Genomic DNA, 19,906 nt, shown 5'->3' on the forward strand with positions numbered 1-19,906 from the left:
ATGTCACATTTGCATTTATCGCTTAAGTTTGTATTTTTATGTGAAACTTATCTTTTTGTGTCACCCCAAATCTAACTATTTACTGTGAATACATGTCTTGTGAATAAATATACTTATATATTTCCTACTGTAGTCTGTATTCACTATAATTGGTATATGCTGTTAAAAAGAAATTAATCAATTAAAAAGAACTCGTTATATTTGTTCAAAATAATATTCTCGAACGTGTAAAGCACCTGACAAGAACAAGACATGTACTTACATATTGACAGATGATACACGTAACGATTGGTTCCTGCTGTAGAACGCGGCCGCCTGCAGTGCGGACCGCGTGACGGATTGGCGTGGCAGCTCACATCACGAGGTCCGCACTGCAGGCGGCCGCGTTCTAAAGCAGGAACCAATCGTTACGTGTATCATCTGTCAATATGTAAGTGCATGTCTTGTTCTTAATAAAATTGTGTGTCAAGGTTAATGCACTATTGGCGATCTTTCTTCCTTGGGGGAGTTACATATTTGATAGTCACCACTGGTTGTACATGTGAACCCCATATTCTGTTGTGGAAGGAAGCGCATCATTTACTTTCAAGTTGGAGCCAACTCTGTGTACCGTCCCTATCCAGGAAGTTATACACCTATTCTCTGGTCCCATGGTGGCCCTCCATCACTATCTGGTAAGAATCCTACCTACCACTGGTGACACCAGACACCGTTACCACCAAGAGTGAGAATTCTGATCACTACACTCTATTATTTAAAGTGAATTTGGTAAGGGGTTAACCTATTCCCCTAGCATTTTGGATCACGTGGTGTTGGTTTGCAGTTACAAGATTGCAAGATTGGAAGATATCACTATTTCAACTTACATCAGAGACTTTGTTGTGGGCACAGTCGTTTTGTTTTTTCACCAAAAGACATTTTGCTCAGTATTTTATTTTGCACTGTCTATATCACAGTTGTTTATTTGATGGTTTTATACCATCACTAAGTCACCATTGTCACCTTGCATCACGTTGGTCACCTTGTTGCACTGTGTATATATATATTTTTATATATTTATTTGTATTGGTCTAAATATCCTTTTTCATTTTTAGTAATAGGTCTTTGTTGAGCACACTGCTTTTTTTATTTTATTTACTTGTTTTCTATTTCTAGTGCTGCCACAATTATTTATAGGTTAGGGCACCTTCTCTTTTTACACAAACCATTTAAATGAGCTTTGGCCCAGAGAAGACAGCCGTGTTTCTGGATCATGTTCAGATTTGGCTTCTTTGCTGGTTAGAGCTTTACCTTGCATTTTTGGATGGCACAGCGAACTGCAATGATGCTTCAGCTTCCATGTTTTATTGTCAAAGCTTAGATTAGCAAGCTGAAGTTAGAATCTGATAGGCTACCATGCACAGCTGTACCAGATTCTGAGTAGCCCATTTTTTTTTTTTAAGAAGTTTTATTGCTTTTCAAAGAATCCTAAAAGTACAATATTGCAATGTACAAAAACAGACTTAGTTTGCAGAGGAAAAGGTTTTTTAAATAGATCCGCTAGGGATTTGAGGCTAACCTTAGATGCACCACATCCCAAATTTGGTAAACAGAGAAAGCACATGATGTGATTTTTTAGGTGCTCATAATCAAGAAATTAAACATTGTATCTAAAAACAACTTTTTTTTTTCATGTATTCAAAGTTAAAAGATGAATATTATTAAAACCAACATGAAAAATTCTTATGGTCATTGTACAAAGGTTTCTGCTCAACATGTTTCACCAAAACTTCTTCAGGAGGCTTAGTGAGCCTTGTATATAGCATTACTGTAAGTGAATAAGAGTTCATTAAACAAATAAGGACCTTAACAGTACACAAAACTAAATAAAAGGCAAAGGTACATCATCTGAGGATCTGAACATCAGGATTGTGCTAGAAAATCCCCTTTAGCAGTAGATAGAATAGAGTACTACTAAAAAAAAAAATAAAAAGGAAAGAAATGGAACCGCAAGATAAATACTGCATCCCCTCAGAGAAAACTGGGCAAGTAAAGCATATAGTGCACCACAAAGGAATGTGCGTGACCCAGAATAAATACTGGAAGCATTGATGTGATACACAATACTCGGTAATGGCTTGACACAGAGAGTACCAAATCACACTATGAAAAAAAGAGTATATCCTGAAGGTACTGACAAATTTAAAGGTGCAGAACAAAAAAGAGAATTATTAAACAAAACAATAAAAAAAAAAAAAAAATCAACAGTACGTTCTCAATCAGGACTAAGAAGAAGTAATAGGTAGATCTGTTGGAGTATTATCTGGTATCTTGAGCTTTCCCAAGGAGTTAGTGAGATTTGCTTTAGCCTACCATTCTGTGAATTGGAATGGTTTCATGAGAAGGTGAATTTCCAAGAGTGGGAAGTAGTGTTCCATGAATGACTTCTAGCAATTTAAAAAACAGTTTGTAGGCTCAAAGTTATGAGTTCTAACATATAATTTTACAATATATACTGTATAAGAGCTTTCAGTTTTCCCTTGACTACTGCTACTGATGAAACTAATGGTGATGCCCAGGCTTTAAGGATAGTCCTAAGTGTCATTAATAAACATTGGAACACTAATTGAGGGAGTTGACCGGAAGAGGAGGATGAAATAACGGAGGTCTGGGGGGCACACCCAAAGACACAAAGCCCTGGTTCCTTAGGGAGCAAGATGGATGTGACTCCATATATGTAGGACAGTATTAAATCTCAAAATGCAATGATGGCAGTGCAGACCCAAAGGCGGTGAACCAATGTAGGGTGGTGGGAGGCACACCTAGGACAAATGGGGAGAGATCAGTGATAGGCCCTTTGAACAGTCTTATGTTGTGTCTCTCTTCAGACTTTGAATAAACAAGGATAGGAAATTGGGACTTTGAATGAGGTCAACTGGACTTTACAACTCGACAAAAAAATGTAATAAAAAAGTCACATATACAACCGATAAGGACACATACAGCGAAATGACATACAGTATATTATAAAAATTATATTAAATAAGAAAAAAATAATTTTCTACAAGGATCAAACAAAGATCTCTAGGGGGTATAACAAATGCAATATGACATCATGATCTCTGTAGGCTCAGAGTCTCCAATTGTATCAAACTTGGAAAAACATATGAGTTATTGTAGGCTGGACACGTTTCTTGGACCTCCGTCCATTCATCAGGAGCTTAAATATAGGTTGTATATCTGAAATTGAAAATCTAAGTTATAACGAGGTATAATTTAGGAATAATTTTATTGTAGTGTAATAGAAAACGAAAAAATAGGTAGAAAAAACACTACCTTGAGTAATACAATACGTTTAAAAAACACAATCCAATCCTGCAAAGGGAGGGTGGGGCCAATCTGGAGAACGCCTGGCCCGGGGCTGAGGCATGAACAACACCCAGGATAAGGGGGGGGGGGGGAGGCAGCAGGAGGAAGCAAACCATATGTGAAGTGAGAAACAAGAGTTCAAAGGCAGCACTCCGAGGAATGGCATTGGAGGCATGCTGGGACCATGCCTCAAATGCCATTATGCCAATTAAATTATTCCTAAATTATACCTCATTATAACTTAGATTATCAATTTCAGATATACAACCTATATTTAAAGCGGAGTTCCAGCCATTTACTCACCTGTCCAACGGTCCAGCGATGCGGCCGCCGGAAGCCTCGATCCTCTCCCTCGGCTCCGGCATCACTGCTGTGGGCACCTGGCTGTTACAGTTTGCGGCTTCACAGCCGGGTACCCACTGCGCATGCGCGAGTCGCGCTGCGCGCCGTGATTGGCCGGCAATCTTCTGGGACCTCTGACGTGTCCCAGAAGATTGCAGGGAGGGAGGGGGAGAGGAGAACTTCCGCTCAGGGCGCCGCGGCGCTCCGAGCGGAAGTGGGAGCGGGTACATGTCAAAACTAGGTACCCGCTCCCCCCCCCAAAAAATGACATGCCAAATGTGGCATGTCGGGGGGTCAGGACTCCCTAAAGCGGAAGTTCCACTTTTGGGTGGAACTCCGCTTTAAGCTCCTGATGAATGGATGGAGGTCCAAGAAACAAGTTGAGCCTACAATAACTCCTATGCTTTTCCAAGTTTGATACAATTAGAGACTGTGAGCCTACAGAGAGCATGATGTCATATTTCATTTGTTATACCCCCTAGAGATCCTTTGTTTGATCCTTGTAAAATTGTATTTATTCTTATTTAATATGAATTTTATAATCTACTGTATGTCATTTCTCTGTATCTGACCTTATCGGTTTTATATGTGACTTTTTTAATAAATTTATTTGTCCAGTTGTAAAGTCCAGTTGACCTCATTCAAAGTCCCAATTTCTTTTCCTTGTTTTTTCATGTATTTAGGGATGGGGGCAACTGGACATGAAAGGTGGCAGACCATATTCCTTTTGTTCTCTCCAGACTTTGTTTATGATAGTTTTGCAGGTGTAATGGTATCTAAGTGCTTCAGTTTTAGTAAATGCCCTCTTTACATAGTTACATATTGTAGTTAAAGTTATAGTTAGTCAGGTGGAAAAAAGACACTAGTTCAACCAATAAAAAAAAATAAAACCACACACACAAATAGAAAACCTCCATATACACAATCCTGTACCCACAGTTGATCCAGAGGAAGGTAACAAATAAATAAAGCATGATCCATTTTGCCCCAGTGGGGGAATATTCCTTCCTGATTCCCCATGAGGCAATCCTGTATTCCTTGGATCATCTACCCCTGTCATTATTACCTCTAAATATTAATATGCAGTTATGGTTTGTGCATTTAGAAATGCATTTTTTAAAAATCTGAGCTGATCAGAGCCCATTCTTGAAGGAGCCTATTCCACATTTTCACAGTTCTCACTGTGAAGAAGCCTTTCCAAATGTGAAGGTTAAATCTCTTTTCTCCAGACTTAAGAGTTCCCCTTGTCCTCTGTAATGATCTGAAAGTGATTAACTCCACACCAAGTTCACTATATAGACCACTTATGTATTTACACATGTTGATCATATCTCCCCTTAATCTAACCTTTTCAAGAGAGGATAAATTCAGTTCAGCTATTCTTTCCTCATAGCCAAGCTCCTCTCTTCCTCATATCAATTTAGTTGCCCTTCTCTGCACTTTCTCCAGTTCCCCAATATCCTTTTTGTGAACTAGTGCCCATAACTGAACTGCATATTCCAGATGAAGTCTTGCTAACTTGTACAGGGTCAAAATGATCTCTATCTCTATTGCTAGCTCTAGCTCTAATTCTATCTCCTCTATCTATCTCCTATGGCTATTGAAGTCCTCTTTTAATACAATGAAATATTTTGCTATCTTTAGAAACTGCAGCTTGGCATTGCATTAATTTAGTCTATGATTACACCACATGCAGTCCAATGCTTTTTTTTCTGCTTTAAAAAATGCATGGACGGTAGGTTACATGGATTCTAATGGCAAAGTTCACACTATTGCAGTGCGTTTAGGTACAGTTAACAAAAGTAGAACATGCTGCATTTTTTTTCTTCAAGGAACTGTACTGGATTTTGGCAAAAAGCATCAAAAACATACCGGAGCGTTTCCAAAACACCTTGGAATGTATTACACATTGCATTGCCATAGTCTTATCTCCATTTTCCTGCAGCAGTAATTGCACAGTCTGTCCAGTTATGACTGTGCAGTCCAATTGGCACCAGAGTTTGACTGCATTGCCAGTACATTCCACAATCCAACAGACCTGGTCAGATACACATCATCTTTCTTTCTCAGCTCTACAAGTCTGTGAGTGGACACCTGTGATGAGAGGTGCGGCTGTTACCTATGCTAGCATATAATACTGGAATGGAGGGGCAGGAAGTGCATTTGCATTGAATGAAAAAGGTATTTTCAAGACATTTCATGCAAAATCAGTTAAAAAATCATGCCATTTGAAAGAACAGGACTATAAGGTGCAAAAAAGAGTAGAACTTTTGTTGGGCTTTAAAATCATTATCATATTTATGTAAGTTTACTTTAAGCTAATATATTTAAAAATATGTGTATTTATCTCTCTAATGAAATAGTATTTCTCATTTAGATGTCAATGAACTGAAAGTGTTTGTTGACCTGGCTTCCATTTCCGCTGGAGAGAATGATATGGATGTAGACCGTGTTGCATGCTTCCATGACGCTGTGCTAGGGTATTCAACATTGCTGTATGATTTGAAGCCTGCGTTTGGATTTGACAGCTTTATGGAATGCCTCAAAAAATTATGGAACGCCTTAAAAAGTGACCCAAAACTTCCAGAAAAGTTGGTAAGTCAACTGAGCATATTTAATCACAATAATTGTTTTGATTTGTACATAATATAAGCTGGATTATAAAAAACATTATTGTGTGTTAATTAAAAAAAAATAAAAAATCAGTTTATGATTTTTAATTATACATACTTACACATTACAAGCATCGGGTCTGTTTCTTGGCAAGTTTGTTTGACACAATTGTAGTGCTTTTCTGCTGCTTCTCACAATTAGTTGATTAGTCTGCTAACCGACTAAACACAATGCACTTCCTGTGTGGCTATTATTTTATTTCAGCTGTTATTGAGGAGTCAAGCTGGCCATACATGGATCGAAATGTGTCTGGTTCAGCAGCGACTGGCCGAATTTCCATCCATGTGTGGTCACAGTGGTTGAAAAGAAGTTGATCTACCGATTGACTTCTGTTCAACTGCTCTGTTGGTATTTTCCCACTCAATCGGCACTGCAGGCTATAGACTGCAGTGCTGATCTGTGTATTCTGACAGTGGAGGAGTCTACTCTGTCAGAATACAATGACGCAGCAGGGAGGATCCCTGGATCCACATCGAGCATGTAGATGGGGGAATTGGGTAAATTTTGTTTTTATTCAACCCATTGGTTGAATGAAAAAACAAACCCATTTATAGCCAGCTTTAGAGACATTATAGTAACCGTTCTAATTAGCCTTTATTGATTGGTGTTAGGGTAACAAGTGTTTGTATCCTGTAGAGCCGGTATGACCATTTACAGTACATGTATTTGCACAAAGAACATCGGACTCAAAGTTAAGCGAAATTAAATGTGATTTCACTATCGTTCATCAACAGACGCAGCTCCATCATCTTTAGACCAATGGGTTATGCTCCTCCTATCGGGAATAGGCACTAGGCAGGAAAAAGCTTAACCACGCCAATGGGGCTGTCCCTGCATGCATAACCCCACACACTCTGCTATCAGCAATCAGTTTGTTTCTGCCTAGTTTTAGGAATAGGACCTAGCTCCCTGCTGGGACTTTGGTCTTAGCTTTTAATAGGGAAATTTAAGTGTTAGTTTGTATTTTTTATTTTCACAAGTTAGTTCCTGAAGGACCAAGATCAAGAGAAACTACAAGCAACAGCCGGCTGTGGTTTCACACTAGATAATCTAGATCCTTAACATCTCCCAGCCTGGCCAGCGAATTTGAGCAGGTTATAGTCCAGAACTAGGCCTCGCCACGACAGTGCCCCGATGGAGGGGACTTGCCTGCGAGTGGACAAGTCTGCTGGGACACGATCGACCTGGAACACCCTGAGTCATAGCGTACCCCCTGGCTGGCAGCACCCCCACCCCGGGTGGGAGCTAAACTATTCAGAGTGGCGCCCACCTGGTATCCTGGTATGGTGAGTAATACTGTCCTCCCCAATCCTCTGGCGGTCTCGGGGGTGGATGTGGGCCCCTCCGTGGGTTTGTTGGACCCCCGGGTTCCCTTCCATTCCCCAGCCCCTCTAACAGTTGTGGTGGTCTTTTGGCCTCATCCTATGCCCCCCACCCACCCCACCCCCCTCCTGGGGTTAGGTAGGAGCTTGCTTTGCCATTTGCTCCAGTAAGGGGGATGGATGCAGTCGTTGCTGACTGGGCTGTCCGGATCACACCAGAGGTCTTTGAGCAAGTTCCCGGCCCCCTGGGTATTAGTGACTGGGGCAGAGATGTCTTTTGGACTCCTTAGATGGGCACCTTAGAGACCACAACATACAGGGGTATACAATGTACGGTTAAAAGCAAACACACACTCACATCATAGGTTAAACTGGATGGACTGATGTCTTTTTTCAACCTCACTAACTATGTAACTTTTCAGATTGAATTTCACCCTCATGAACTGTTTGTTGTAACTGTGCAATAAGCTCAGCCTGAGATTTTATGTTATTTAGAAACCGGTCCGATCGTTCGGATAATTCAACAATTGTGTAAAGAAATTCTGGCCATGATCTCAATATCAGTAAATCATTCTTTGTTTTAGCAACAGCAATTTGCCCAAGAAATGCGGCTACCCATGAGTCTTCACACCAAATATCATTTACATATCCTGCAATTCTTTGTTTCGTCTCAATTACCCTACTATTGAGCTCATCTTTAATATCCAATCTATCTTTGACATAAGACATCACATTAAATTTAACCGTTTTTCTAATCTTTTCATTGCGCATACCCACTCCTGGTTCTGCGTCAATGTGACCAAATTAATCCGAAATACCTTCGGATTCAGCCATGTTCAATTTTGTAACCAACAACAGCAACAATCAATTACGGTAATGCAAATGGCAACAAAATATATATTTTGCAAAATTCTAACCCTTATTTCACTACGTATTTATTTCGCTGGGGCCTCCAATTATGTCAGAATGTTTATATTGCTCTGATAAACAGTGTCTATTTATAATTCTGTGCAAAAATATATATATTTATTAAATACTTCATTGCAAAATAAAATGTCAAAAATATAATTGGTGATAAACACAAAGTTTAGAATAAAATGCAATAAAATGTATCACACAGGTAATATGAGAATTATAATCAAAGAATATTATTTCAGAATAGTAAGATAACCATAACCAATGACTTCTATAATATGATTAACAGCCTACCAAGAGGACATAAAAGACGGCAACCAATCTGATAGATTTGACACATGACTTCTCTCAGCCAACAGATATTCATAATTCCAATGTTTTAAATAAAGTTGCATGGATACAAATTCATATACCATGCATTGAGACTTGTTAAAAGTCCAGATAGTTTTGGTAAAGTAAACTTCTTTTTAGTTAATCTACTATAAAGAATACATCATAACTGAACCATTTACTACAGCCAAATTAGCTTAAAATTCCAAGATAAGAAAAATTAAACCAATCATACTGCAGTTTGAATGATCTAAATTAAAATCTTGATGCTAACAGTTTAGGTGTGAAAATGGATCAGTTAGGAGTATATGGATAAGGCAAATTAGAATTGTATACTTTACCAAAACAAAGTTCTTTTTCTGTTGAATGGGATGTCACGCTGTCCTGGCTTCAGGATCAAATGTCACCCATCAGCATTTCAGAGCTCCCATCAAAGCCTCTTGTTCCTCTCACATTCTCTTCAATTCTCCCCTTCTCTCTAACTCACTTGAAACTTTGTTACCTGAAATGTAGACGGGGATCTGATTTCCATATGACCATTACGTCACAAAGGGGCTCATTTCCTAAGATTTCGATAACTCGGACCCAAAATTAAGAAATCACCAGAGGGCAGTGTTGACTACGATCAAATTTGGGACATTTAATTAAATTTCACTATTTTCCCAAAGATAACCCTAAGACCTAAGGCTCCATGTACACGGGACGTTAGAAAAAACGTCCTGCAAAGATATTTCTGACACCGGGAAAAAGCAGCTGTTAAACGTGCTTTCAGTAGCTTTTTCCGTTTGCGTTATTGCACGTTTGGCCACGTTGTTTTTAGCAGCGTTTTTCTGCCTCCATTCAAAATCAATGGTTTCCTATGGGAGCCTATTGATTTGAATGGAAGTCGCACCGCAAGTCGGATCCCACTTGCGGCGCGACCTGCACTGTGAGAATCTTGAGGGGGAACTCCACGCCAAAAATGGGAAAAAGCTGCGTGGGGGTCCCCCCCAGGTTCCAAACCAGGCCCTTCGGGTCCGGTATGGAATTTGAGGGTAGCCCCACGCCGAAAAAACGGCATGGGGTCCCCCCAAAATACATACCAGACCCTTATCCGAGCATGCAGCCCGGCAGGCCAGGAAAGGGGAGGGGACGAGCGAGCGGCCCCACCCCCCCTGGACCACACCAGGCCACATGCCCTCAATATGGGGGGGGGTGTTGGTGCTTTGGGGCAGGGGGAGCTCTGCACCCCCCACCTCAAAGCACCTTGCCCCCATGTTGATGAGGACAAGGGCCTCATCCCCACAACCCTGGCCGGTGGTTGTGGGGGTCTGCGGACAGGGGGCTCATCGGAATCTGGAAGCCCCCTTTAACAAGGGGGCCCCCCAGATCCCGGACCCCCTCCCTATGTGAATGGGTATGGGGTACACTTAACCCCTTCTCATTCACCACATAAAAGGCAGTGTATGGAAATAACGACAGGAGACGTTTTGGAAAGTTTATTAAAAATCTTCATCCGGCTCTTCTGGTCTTCTCCTCTCCAGGGTCTTCTGCTCTTTTGCTGTCCACTCTTCTTGTGTTCTCCTCTCCGGGGTCTTCTGCTGTCCACTCTTCTTGTTTTCTCCTCTCCGGGGTCTTCTGCTGTCCTCTCTTCTTTTCTTCTCCTCTCCGGTCTTCTGCTCTTTTGCTGTCGGCTCTTCTTCTTCCTCCGGTCCTCCTCCGACGACGTCTCCGGTAATTCTGCCGGTCTCCAGTCTCTGCAGCTTATTATATAGCCATTAGGAGCGTGTCCCCGATGACGTCATCGGGAGGCCCTGCCCCCTCATGTCACAGATGTCATCTGTGACACAAGGGGGCGGGGCCTCCTTATGACGTCATCGGGGCACGCCCCTAATGGCTATATAATAAGCTGCAGAGACAGGCATAATTACCGGAGACGTCGTCGTCGGAGGACCGGAGGAAGAAGAAGAGCTGACAGCAAAAGAGCAGAAGACCGGAGAGGAGAAGAAAAGAAGAGAGGACAGCAGAAGACCCCGGAGAGGAGAACACAAGAAGAGCGGACAGCAGAAGACCCCGGAGAGGAGAACACAAGAAGAGCGGACAGCAAAAGAGCAGAAGACCCCGGAGAGGAGAAGACAAGAAGAGCCGGATGAAGATTTTTAATAAACTTTCCAAAATGTCTCCTGTCGTTATTTCCATACACTGCCTTTTATGTGGTGAATGAGTAGGGGTACAGTGTACCCCATACCCATTCACATAGGGAGGGGGTCCGGGATCTGGGGGGCCCCCTTGTTAAAGGGGGCTTCCAGATTCCGATGAGCCCCCTGCCCGCAGACCCCCACAACCACCGGCCAGGGTTGTGGGGATGAGGCCCTTGTCCTCATCAACATGGGGGCAAGGTGCTTTGAGGTGGGGGGTGCAGAGCTCCCCCTGCCCCAAAGCACCAACATCCCCCAATGTTGAGGGCATGTGGCCTGGTGTGGTTCAGGGGGGGTGGGGCCGCTCGCTCGTCCCCTTTCCTGGCCTGCCGGGCTGCATGCTCGGATAAGGGTCTGGTATGTATTTTGGGGGGGACCCCACGCCGTTTTTTCGGCGTGGGGCTACCCTCAAATTCCATACCGGACCCAAAGGGCCTGGTTTGGTACTTGGGGGGGGGGACCCCCACGCAGTTTTTTTTCCCATTTTTGGCGTGGAGTTCCCCCTCAAGATTCTCACAGTGCAGGTCGCGCCGCAAGTCGGATCCGACTTGCGGTGCGACTTCCATTCAAATCAATAGGCTCCCATAGGGAACCATTGATTTTGAATGGAAGAAAAAAAACGTATAACGTGGCTGAACGTAGGTTCATCACGTTCAGTCACGTTCGGCCGCGTTTCTGCGTTTGAAACGCTGGGAAACACACGTTCAAACGCAAATAATTGCGCTCTAAAAAAAAGTCCCTGAACGCAACTGCCTGCAAATGACTGTAAACGACCATGTGTACATGGACAGATAAGATAACATGGAGCTGCGTTCAGGGGCTTCTGAAAAAAACGCCCAACTGCTCCTAAACGGCCATTTCCAGCGTCCCGTGTACATGGACCCTAAGTCTGGTAAAAAGATCTAAATCCCAAAACTATGTCAAATCGTCAAGACTTTGTGGCTAGAGTGTAGTATTTATGGTGACCAAAAAATGTAAAGAACCTTATGTAAAGACATTCTCTGTAAGTAAGTAATGCAACCTAAATGTATTTAGCACTTAGCAATTCTATAAAACAAAACATAGTATACAAGGCATCCCTATAAATATATATATATACAGTATATATATATATATATATATATATATATATATATATATATATAGTATATATGCCACACGTATATAATGACATAATAATAATATTGTTACTAAAACATCACTATAAAATGTAATAATTCCTTAAACATATTTTAGATGAACCCTTAAACGAAATATAGGGAACTATTGTTCATTGCAAAACACAGATAGTCAAGAATAACATCACCATCATTAGAACCTGGCATGGCTCCAGTATGACTGGACCTTATCTGGTGAAGTGTCAGGAAACAAATTATTTATGGCTTAAAAAAAACAAAAATCTTCTGTTGAAACCTCAAGACTTTCTGTAAAGACATCTTGCTTAAAAGAACATGAACGTTATTTCACCCCAAAACAACATGGATGCTAGGCTGTTGAGAATTTCTATATGTATAACTTAATATGTATGGCCTTTATAAAATTCAATTTTTTTATAATCTCCCCAATAATCCTGACAAACTGAATGACAGCCTGCTTCAGGACCCCGCTGTTCTGGCTGATGTCCAGAGGGAGCTGCACTCGTATTTCGAAAAAAAAAAAATGATATCCCGGAGTGCGATCCCGGGGGTTCTGTGGGAGGCCCATAAGACGGTCATACGAGGGGTACTGATCAAGCACGGGGCTCGCCTGAGGCGGGAATATACCGCACAGTTGTCATCTCTACTCAATTCTTTACATAGACTCGAGGCTAGACATGCTCCTACCCTGGCTTTTTCCGAAGAACTTGGCATTATCTGTAAACAGATTTCAGACTTATTGCTCTTTAGGGCGAACGCCTCTCTCCAGCGCTGCAAGAACATTTTCTTTGAGTCTGGTGTTCGGGACCTCCGGTCTGTTACCTATATCCCTCACGTTTGGTCTTCCAGTGGCCTTAAACTGTCCCTCCCCATGGAAATTGCTCAAGCATTCCGGGAATTCTACTCCTCTCTGTATATCCTGGATGTCCCGCAGGACTCCAGGTTGCTGGACTATATTGAGTCCTCCGGGATGACCCTACTGCCAAGAGAGGCGGTGGAAAAAGTGGAGTAATCCATATCCCAGCAGGAGGTGGAACAAGCGATCGCGTCGGCCAAGCCTGGGAAGGCAACGGGCCCGGGCTGCTTTACTCTTATCTCATATAAGACTTTGATTCCAGTTTTGGGGCCGCACCTGACTTTTCTTTATAACTCGGTGGGGGCTGGGGGTTCCTTTAGACCGGACACCCTCAGGGCCCATATCTCCGTACTGCCCGAGGATGGGAAGGACCCTGCGGCATTTAGTTGTAGACCCTGCAGCATTTAGCTTCCAGACTGGTGAGTCACCTGCCTTCCCTTGTCCATCTCGATCAAGTGGTCTTCATACCCCATCGTGAGGCTCGGGACAACACGATCAAGGTGCTCAACCTGATCCATGCTACCTGTTCCAGTAACACCCCGAGTGTCTTCCTTGGCACGGATGCTGAGAAGGCTTTTGATCTCGTGAGTTGGAAGTTCATGTTTGCGGTTCTTCGCCACATTGGCTTGGGGAACATCATGCTCCACTGGATGGGATCCATCTATTCTGCCCCCTCGGCACAGGTGAAGGCCAACGATCTCCTGTCTGCCCCCTTCAATATGAAGAACAGCACCAGACAGGGGTGTCCGCTTTCGCCCCTTCTGTTTGCCCTCTCCTTAGAACCATTCCTCGGCTGGGTACGATTGAACCCGGATATTGGGGGCGTCCTTCTAGGGGTCGGTCCTCACAAGGTCTCGGCCTACACCGATGACCTGCTATTCTCTATTACCAACCCAGTAGTGTCACTCCCCAATCTGATGAAGGAATTTGAAGTCTACAGAGTATTACCAAATCTGAAAATCTATTTTGGCAAGTCGGAGGCAATGGGGGTCTGCCTGCCCCCCATGACCCTAGGCGCCTTGAAGGGCAGCTTTGGGTTTCAGGGGACGGATGTGGCGCTCCAATATTTGGGTACCTTGATTCCACCGGATTTGTCCAGGGTCTACTCTCTAAACTTTCCCCCCTTGCTCGCCCTTACTAAACGGTTGTTGGATAAGTGGCACCAGGGAACGCATTCCTGGTTCGGGAGGTGCTACCTCCTTAAAATGTGTATATTCTCCAAATTTTTGGTCAAGATACCTGCGACCTTTTTCCGCCAGGTCCACTCTCTGTTTGTCCAGTTTGTGTTGGCAAGCCGGAGGCCCAGGCTGAGTAGGGTCTTCCTCACGTTGCCAAAGCACTTGGGGGGTCTCGCTCTCCCGGACATGCGTAAATATCGTAAGGCGACACACCTGGGCAGATTGTTGGACTGGTGTAGACACGATGAGGCTAAGCTCTGGGTCCTTCTGGAACAGACCCAATGTGCGTTCCCCCTGCAGGGTGCTGTGGGAGCATGCCAAACTCGGTTAGGCGCCATCCCCTGATTGGTGTCACCCTATCCATAGTGGGTCGCTTGTGTGAAGACATCCAAATGGCCCCATCATCCTCGCCTCTCCTTCCACTCCTGGGCCATCCAGACTTTCTTCCTGGGAACTCAGACCATGCCTTGTTTACTTTGAGACCCCATGGGACGTTCCGGGCGTCCCATTTTTTGCAGGGGTCCCGCTGGCCCACCAGGGCGGAACTGATGGAAACTGGGGGCTCTTTCGAGTTACCATTCTGGAATGCCATCCAGCTGCATTACTTTCCGGTCTCTCTACCAGCCCCTGCTGTTTTCGCCAGACCTCTGACCCCCCCGGAAACTATGTGTGCGGAGGAGGGAGTGCTACCCCGAATGCTTTCCCTGTCTTACAGTCTTTTACAGATGTGACACAATATTGCTGCGCTAAAAACAAATAATATTGCTAAATCATCAAAAGGGCGAAAAGCAGCCAACACAAATCCTGAAATAACAGATCCAAGGCAATAAAAATCTAAATGTGGCGCTAATCTAAAAAAACTGTTTGCACAGAATGTTCATATAAATTCAGGAGAGACACAACAGTTCCCAGGTGATCCGTATGAATATGTGTGAAGATCTTTAGACAAATAGCAGTGAAGATCCTCAGTGGAAGAAAGCCACCTCCAAACCCACGTACACACTGATTCTTACCGGATGTATATGACCCTCATCACAAAGGTCATATAGCGTAAGTATCACAGGCAAGTAGGATCCTCCACTCCTTAGTCTCAGCACATAACAACCGATCGTCACCTCATCATCATAGGGCCCAAAAAAAAGGAAACCGAACACCTCCTCATAGTGTAACCTGTCTTACAACTTTATTTGGCCCAAAAGCAATGTAAATGACTTACAAGATCACCGCTGATAGTAGGCGTTGTGTGTTACTCTCCTCCGATGGTTTGATGCTGCTGCATCCCACCGACAAGATGGCCGCCGTGTCTCTTCCGCGTGTGGCGTGCGTCGCCGTAGGCTCCACCCGACGCGTTTCATCATAGACTGACGTTGTCAAAGGGGTCAAGTCTTTTACAGATGCCTCCCGATCAGGTCGCCTTGCACTGGATTGAGAAGTGGGAGGTTGATCTTGCTCGTAGTTTCACGACCAAACAGAAACAGTCTATGATCGGCTTGGCCCTCTCCTCCTCGATTTGCACGAGGATGCAGGAAACTAACTTCAAGATACTTATGCGCTGGTATTATACGCCGGTACGCCTACATAGTTTTTTCCCGGATGTCTCAGACCGGTGCTGGCGGTGTGGGACTGCGAGGGGGACGATTTTGCATATTTTTTGGTCCTGTCCCGTTCTGTCCCCTTTCTGGGGGGAAGCCAGGAAGCTCTTGGCTTAGTTTACATATGGGGTGATACCGGATGATCCGTCTTTCTTCCTGCTTCAAGTTTCGGACATTCCCTTTGGGACCTATAAGAAATCATTGCTCTGCCCTTTGCTGGATGCAGCCAGGGCATGTATACCGCTTCTCTTGAAACAGACAGCCCCACCGAAGGTGACCCACTGGCTACGAAAGCTTGAGGACATCAATAAACTGGAGAATCTGATTGTGACCACACAACATAGGGGAGATAAACATGCAGACAAATGGAGGATCTGGGATCTTTTTGTCGTGTCTGGAGAGGGGGCTCATCTGCTGGCGGAGTGATCCCTGTGGCATGCTTTTGATTTCAGCATGACCTGCAGTTACCTGATCCATGCCCTGTAGCGTGGGGTGGGGGGACCCCTCCCCCTCCTCCCTCTTTTTCCCTTCCCTCCCTGGTCCTGTTCCCCTTCCTTCCCCCCTGTCCCTCTTTTCCTTCCTCCTCCCCGTATCCCCTTCTACGCTCCATTCATTGATCCTCTTTTGTCCTTCTTGCTTACTTCTGTCCTTTCTGCTGCTTTCCATCTTTCTGGTGGTTTCCGGTGGGACCGCTTATTTCATGTTGGAAAAAGTTACTAACTTGGGGGGGACTGCTTGAGTGATACCCACAAGGAGGGATGCTTTAGCCTGTTATTCCTTGTGCGGGAATTACGTTTGGTCTGTCACTGTTGACATTGCTTCACAGCCTTACAGAACTGTTCTTCTGCGACTTAAGTTGTGATACAGTGATATGCTTCTGTTGCACTCCTCTTCTTTATGTCTGTATTATGTATTTTGTTATGCCTGTACCCGGTTGTTCTTAATAAATATATATTTGCAAAAAAAATATATAGATGTAAAATCCAGAAACGATCGGGTACATCAGCAAGATGCACACCAAGCTCATCTGACAGATAGCGGGGGCAATAGCGTCCCTGTAGCCAGGCAATGGGTTCTCAGAGCCAATCACGGCACACCACGCAGGCCGCACGCGTGATGCCCGGAGCGCCTGTGTCTGGCGGCCGCTGCTGTCATGGGAACCATGACGTAGAGAGTTCAGGCACGCCAGACACATGCGGCTCCGTAAGGGGAGGTGTAGGATGTCAGAAATAGAGCAGAAAGAGATTGACAAAGAGGTGACCCGAGCAAAGGAGGAAGATTGAGAAATAAACAAGGGGAAAAAACAGAAACTAAATAAAGAAATGAATGGAGGAAAGGAAAAGAGATGAAATGCACGGAAGATAAGAGATGAGGAAATGAGGAAATAAATAAAATGAAATGAAATAAAAATAAAAAAATAATAAAAATAAATATAACAATAAAAATAATAATAAAAATAAATATAAAAAGAAATATAAATATAAAAATAATAAAATAAATATAAAAATAAATATAAATAAAATGAAAAGAACGGAAATTAAAATAAATGAAAAGGTGAAAAAGGACGGGGAAAAAGGGGGGAAAAGAGAGAGCAGTATGTTAAAAGATATGTATGTATGTGGGAAATGGGACGATAAAGAAAAATAAAGTTAAACAGAAGTGTATAAAATGAATAGAAAAAGGTTTCGGAAAGAATTAGGAAAAGGAGAAAAAAAGGCAGTCACTGAGGGAAAGAAAAAATACAAGAATACAGGTAATGGTTTACCAACCCAAGGAAAGAAAGGAAGATGGTGGGACGGTGTGGGAGGTGATGTGTGGTCAAGGGGGAAAAAAAACGGGGTTGAAAAAAAGGGGCAAAGAAATCAGTATGTCAACGAGAGCCTGAAAACAGGTTAGTTCCCAGCCTAACCAGTTGAAAAAATGGGGAGGGAGGCTAGTGCATGAAGGCCTTAATATAAAGAGGAGAAGGCGGATTCAGATTATAGGTCCCTGAATATCCAGGAGTCAAAAAATTAATATAAGCAAATGTTAGAAATCATTTGTCACCTGCGATTAGGTACCCCAGTGTTGGGCCGCACTTTCTTAAAAAACTCAAGATTACTTAAAAAAGGGAAAAAAGAAAAGAAAAAAGAAGGAAAAAAGACAAACTTCTTCTTTCAATGTGCATAGCCGATCGAGTATAGCTCAGGTAAAAAACGGGGAAAGGTATAAATTACCATAAAAACTGAGGATCATGGGACTATCTGCCACCGAGGAAACATGCGAGAGACAAGTTAGAGTTAAGGCCTCCAGGTTGTACTGTACCCAAGGTATAGATCCTGTACGCCTCATGGCAGTGGAGCAATTGATCTCGGTCACCTCCCCTGTTTGGTTGTTTAACATGCTCAATCACCATCCCACGTAATTTGTGGGTCTGGTGCTTGGAAGTGGCAAAACGTATCACTACAGGCTTGTTAAGGTCAATTTGTTCGCCTTTTTCCACTTTTGCCAATGTAGTCCTGATATCACTCCTATGTTTCTGAAACCGTTTCTTAAACACACCCCTTGTTTTGCCTACATACGTTAACGCACAGGGACATTTTAAAATGTAGACACAGATATCAGTGTTGCAATTAAAGTAGTCCAATATCCGGTATTGGCTGCCCTTATGTGGGTGTGAGAAATGCTCGCCACTAATGAGTGAATTACACACATTACAGTTAAAACATCTAGAACAACCTTTCTTATGTGATATTCTGAAGGAAGTTGGAACATATCTTTGTCTGGGGTCAGCCTGTACCAAATATTCCTGTAATGTCCTGCTGTGTTTATAGGCAACCATGGGTTTCGTCTTTAAGCTTGATGTGAGGGATGCATCTGCTTGTAGGATATTACAGTTACCTAATACTGCCCGTTTAATTCTACTTGACTCGCAGCTAAAAGTATTAACAAATAGTGGGTGATCACTTGAATCAGTGGTCCTGCGCCATTCAGACATTGCTCTAGTAAGGGCATGATTGAGCACATGGGTTGGATATCCCTGTTCTAGGAACTTATTGTACATGATATCAAGCTGCCGCTGTCTATCATCAGCATCTGAGCAAATGCGTATCACCCTCATAAACTGTGATATCGGTAAGTTTTTGCGTAGATGTGTCGGATGGGCGCTCTGATAGTGGAGTAATGTATTCCTGTCAGTGGGTTTAGTATAGAGGGAGGTGGTAACAGTGCCATGAGTGTTAGTAATCAATATATCAAGAAAGATAATCTGAGATCTGTGGGTTAAACACTATTCCCGGAAATATTCAGTTCAGAATGCCAACAAATGTAGAAAATATATCACTACTGCCAGTCCACATTAAGAAATTATTGTCTATATATATCATCCATCCCTTCACAAAATTAGTGAAGAGAGTGGACGGATAAACATACTGATCCTCCAGATAGCCCATAAACAGGTTCGCAAATGATGGAGCCGCTGAACTGCCCATGACAGTCCCTCTGGTCTGTGCGTACATTTGTCCTTCAAATTTAAAGTAGTTATTGCTAAGAACAAAATCAAGGCACTCAACAATATATCCGCTTGGTAATCCAGGATTGTCAAGTCTAGAGAGAAAATGTCTAACAGCAAGTAAACCAGCAGTGTTTGTTATGCAGGTATATAGAGAGGTGATATCCATTGTGGCCAGCTTCCAGTCCCCATGAAATGAGGAGAAGGCTTGTAATTTATCCAGGAAGTCACTGGTGTCCCGAACATAAGCTGGCAAATCTTCAACAAGTGGCTATAAATGTGAGTCTATAAATTGTGCCAAAGGTTGGGTGATCGCCCCTGTGCCAGAGACAATCAGTCTAAATTTCAGCGGGGTAGTTCCCTTGTGTATCTTGGCAAGGCCGTAGATCACCGGTGTATGGGGGGGGGGGGGCACATCAGCCAAAAATTTTGCAACCTCCTCTGTTATCTAGCCGTTAGTTCAACCAATATTAATCAAATCAGACAACCCATTCTTCGTACTTTGTGAGGGATCTTTACTCAAAGTCGCATAGCTTGTGGTGTCAGC

General features: G+C 43.3%; 1 protein-coding gene across 1 annotated transcript in view; it reads left to right on the forward strand.

The window, feature by feature from the left end:
• LOC309553784 (E3 ubiquitin-protein ligase RNF213-like) overlaps positions 1-19,906 on the forward strand; it is a 678,906-nt gene that overhangs the window by 249,360 nt on the left and 409,640 nt on the right. Inside the window, exon 19 of the mRNA XM_082255197.1 lies at positions 6,068-6,285. Within this exon, the coding sequence (XP_082111323.1) occupies positions 6,068-6,285 (218 nt within the window). The remainder of the gene's footprint in view (positions 1-6,067; positions 6,286-19,906) is intronic.

The sequence above is a fragment of the Pelophylax lessonae genome, assembly GCF_965119305.1.
Source record: "Pelophylax lessonae genome assembly, chromosome: 4".
NCBI classification, from domain to species: Eukaryota; Metazoa; Chordata; class Amphibia; order Anura; family Ranidae; genus Pelophylax; species Pelophylax lessonae.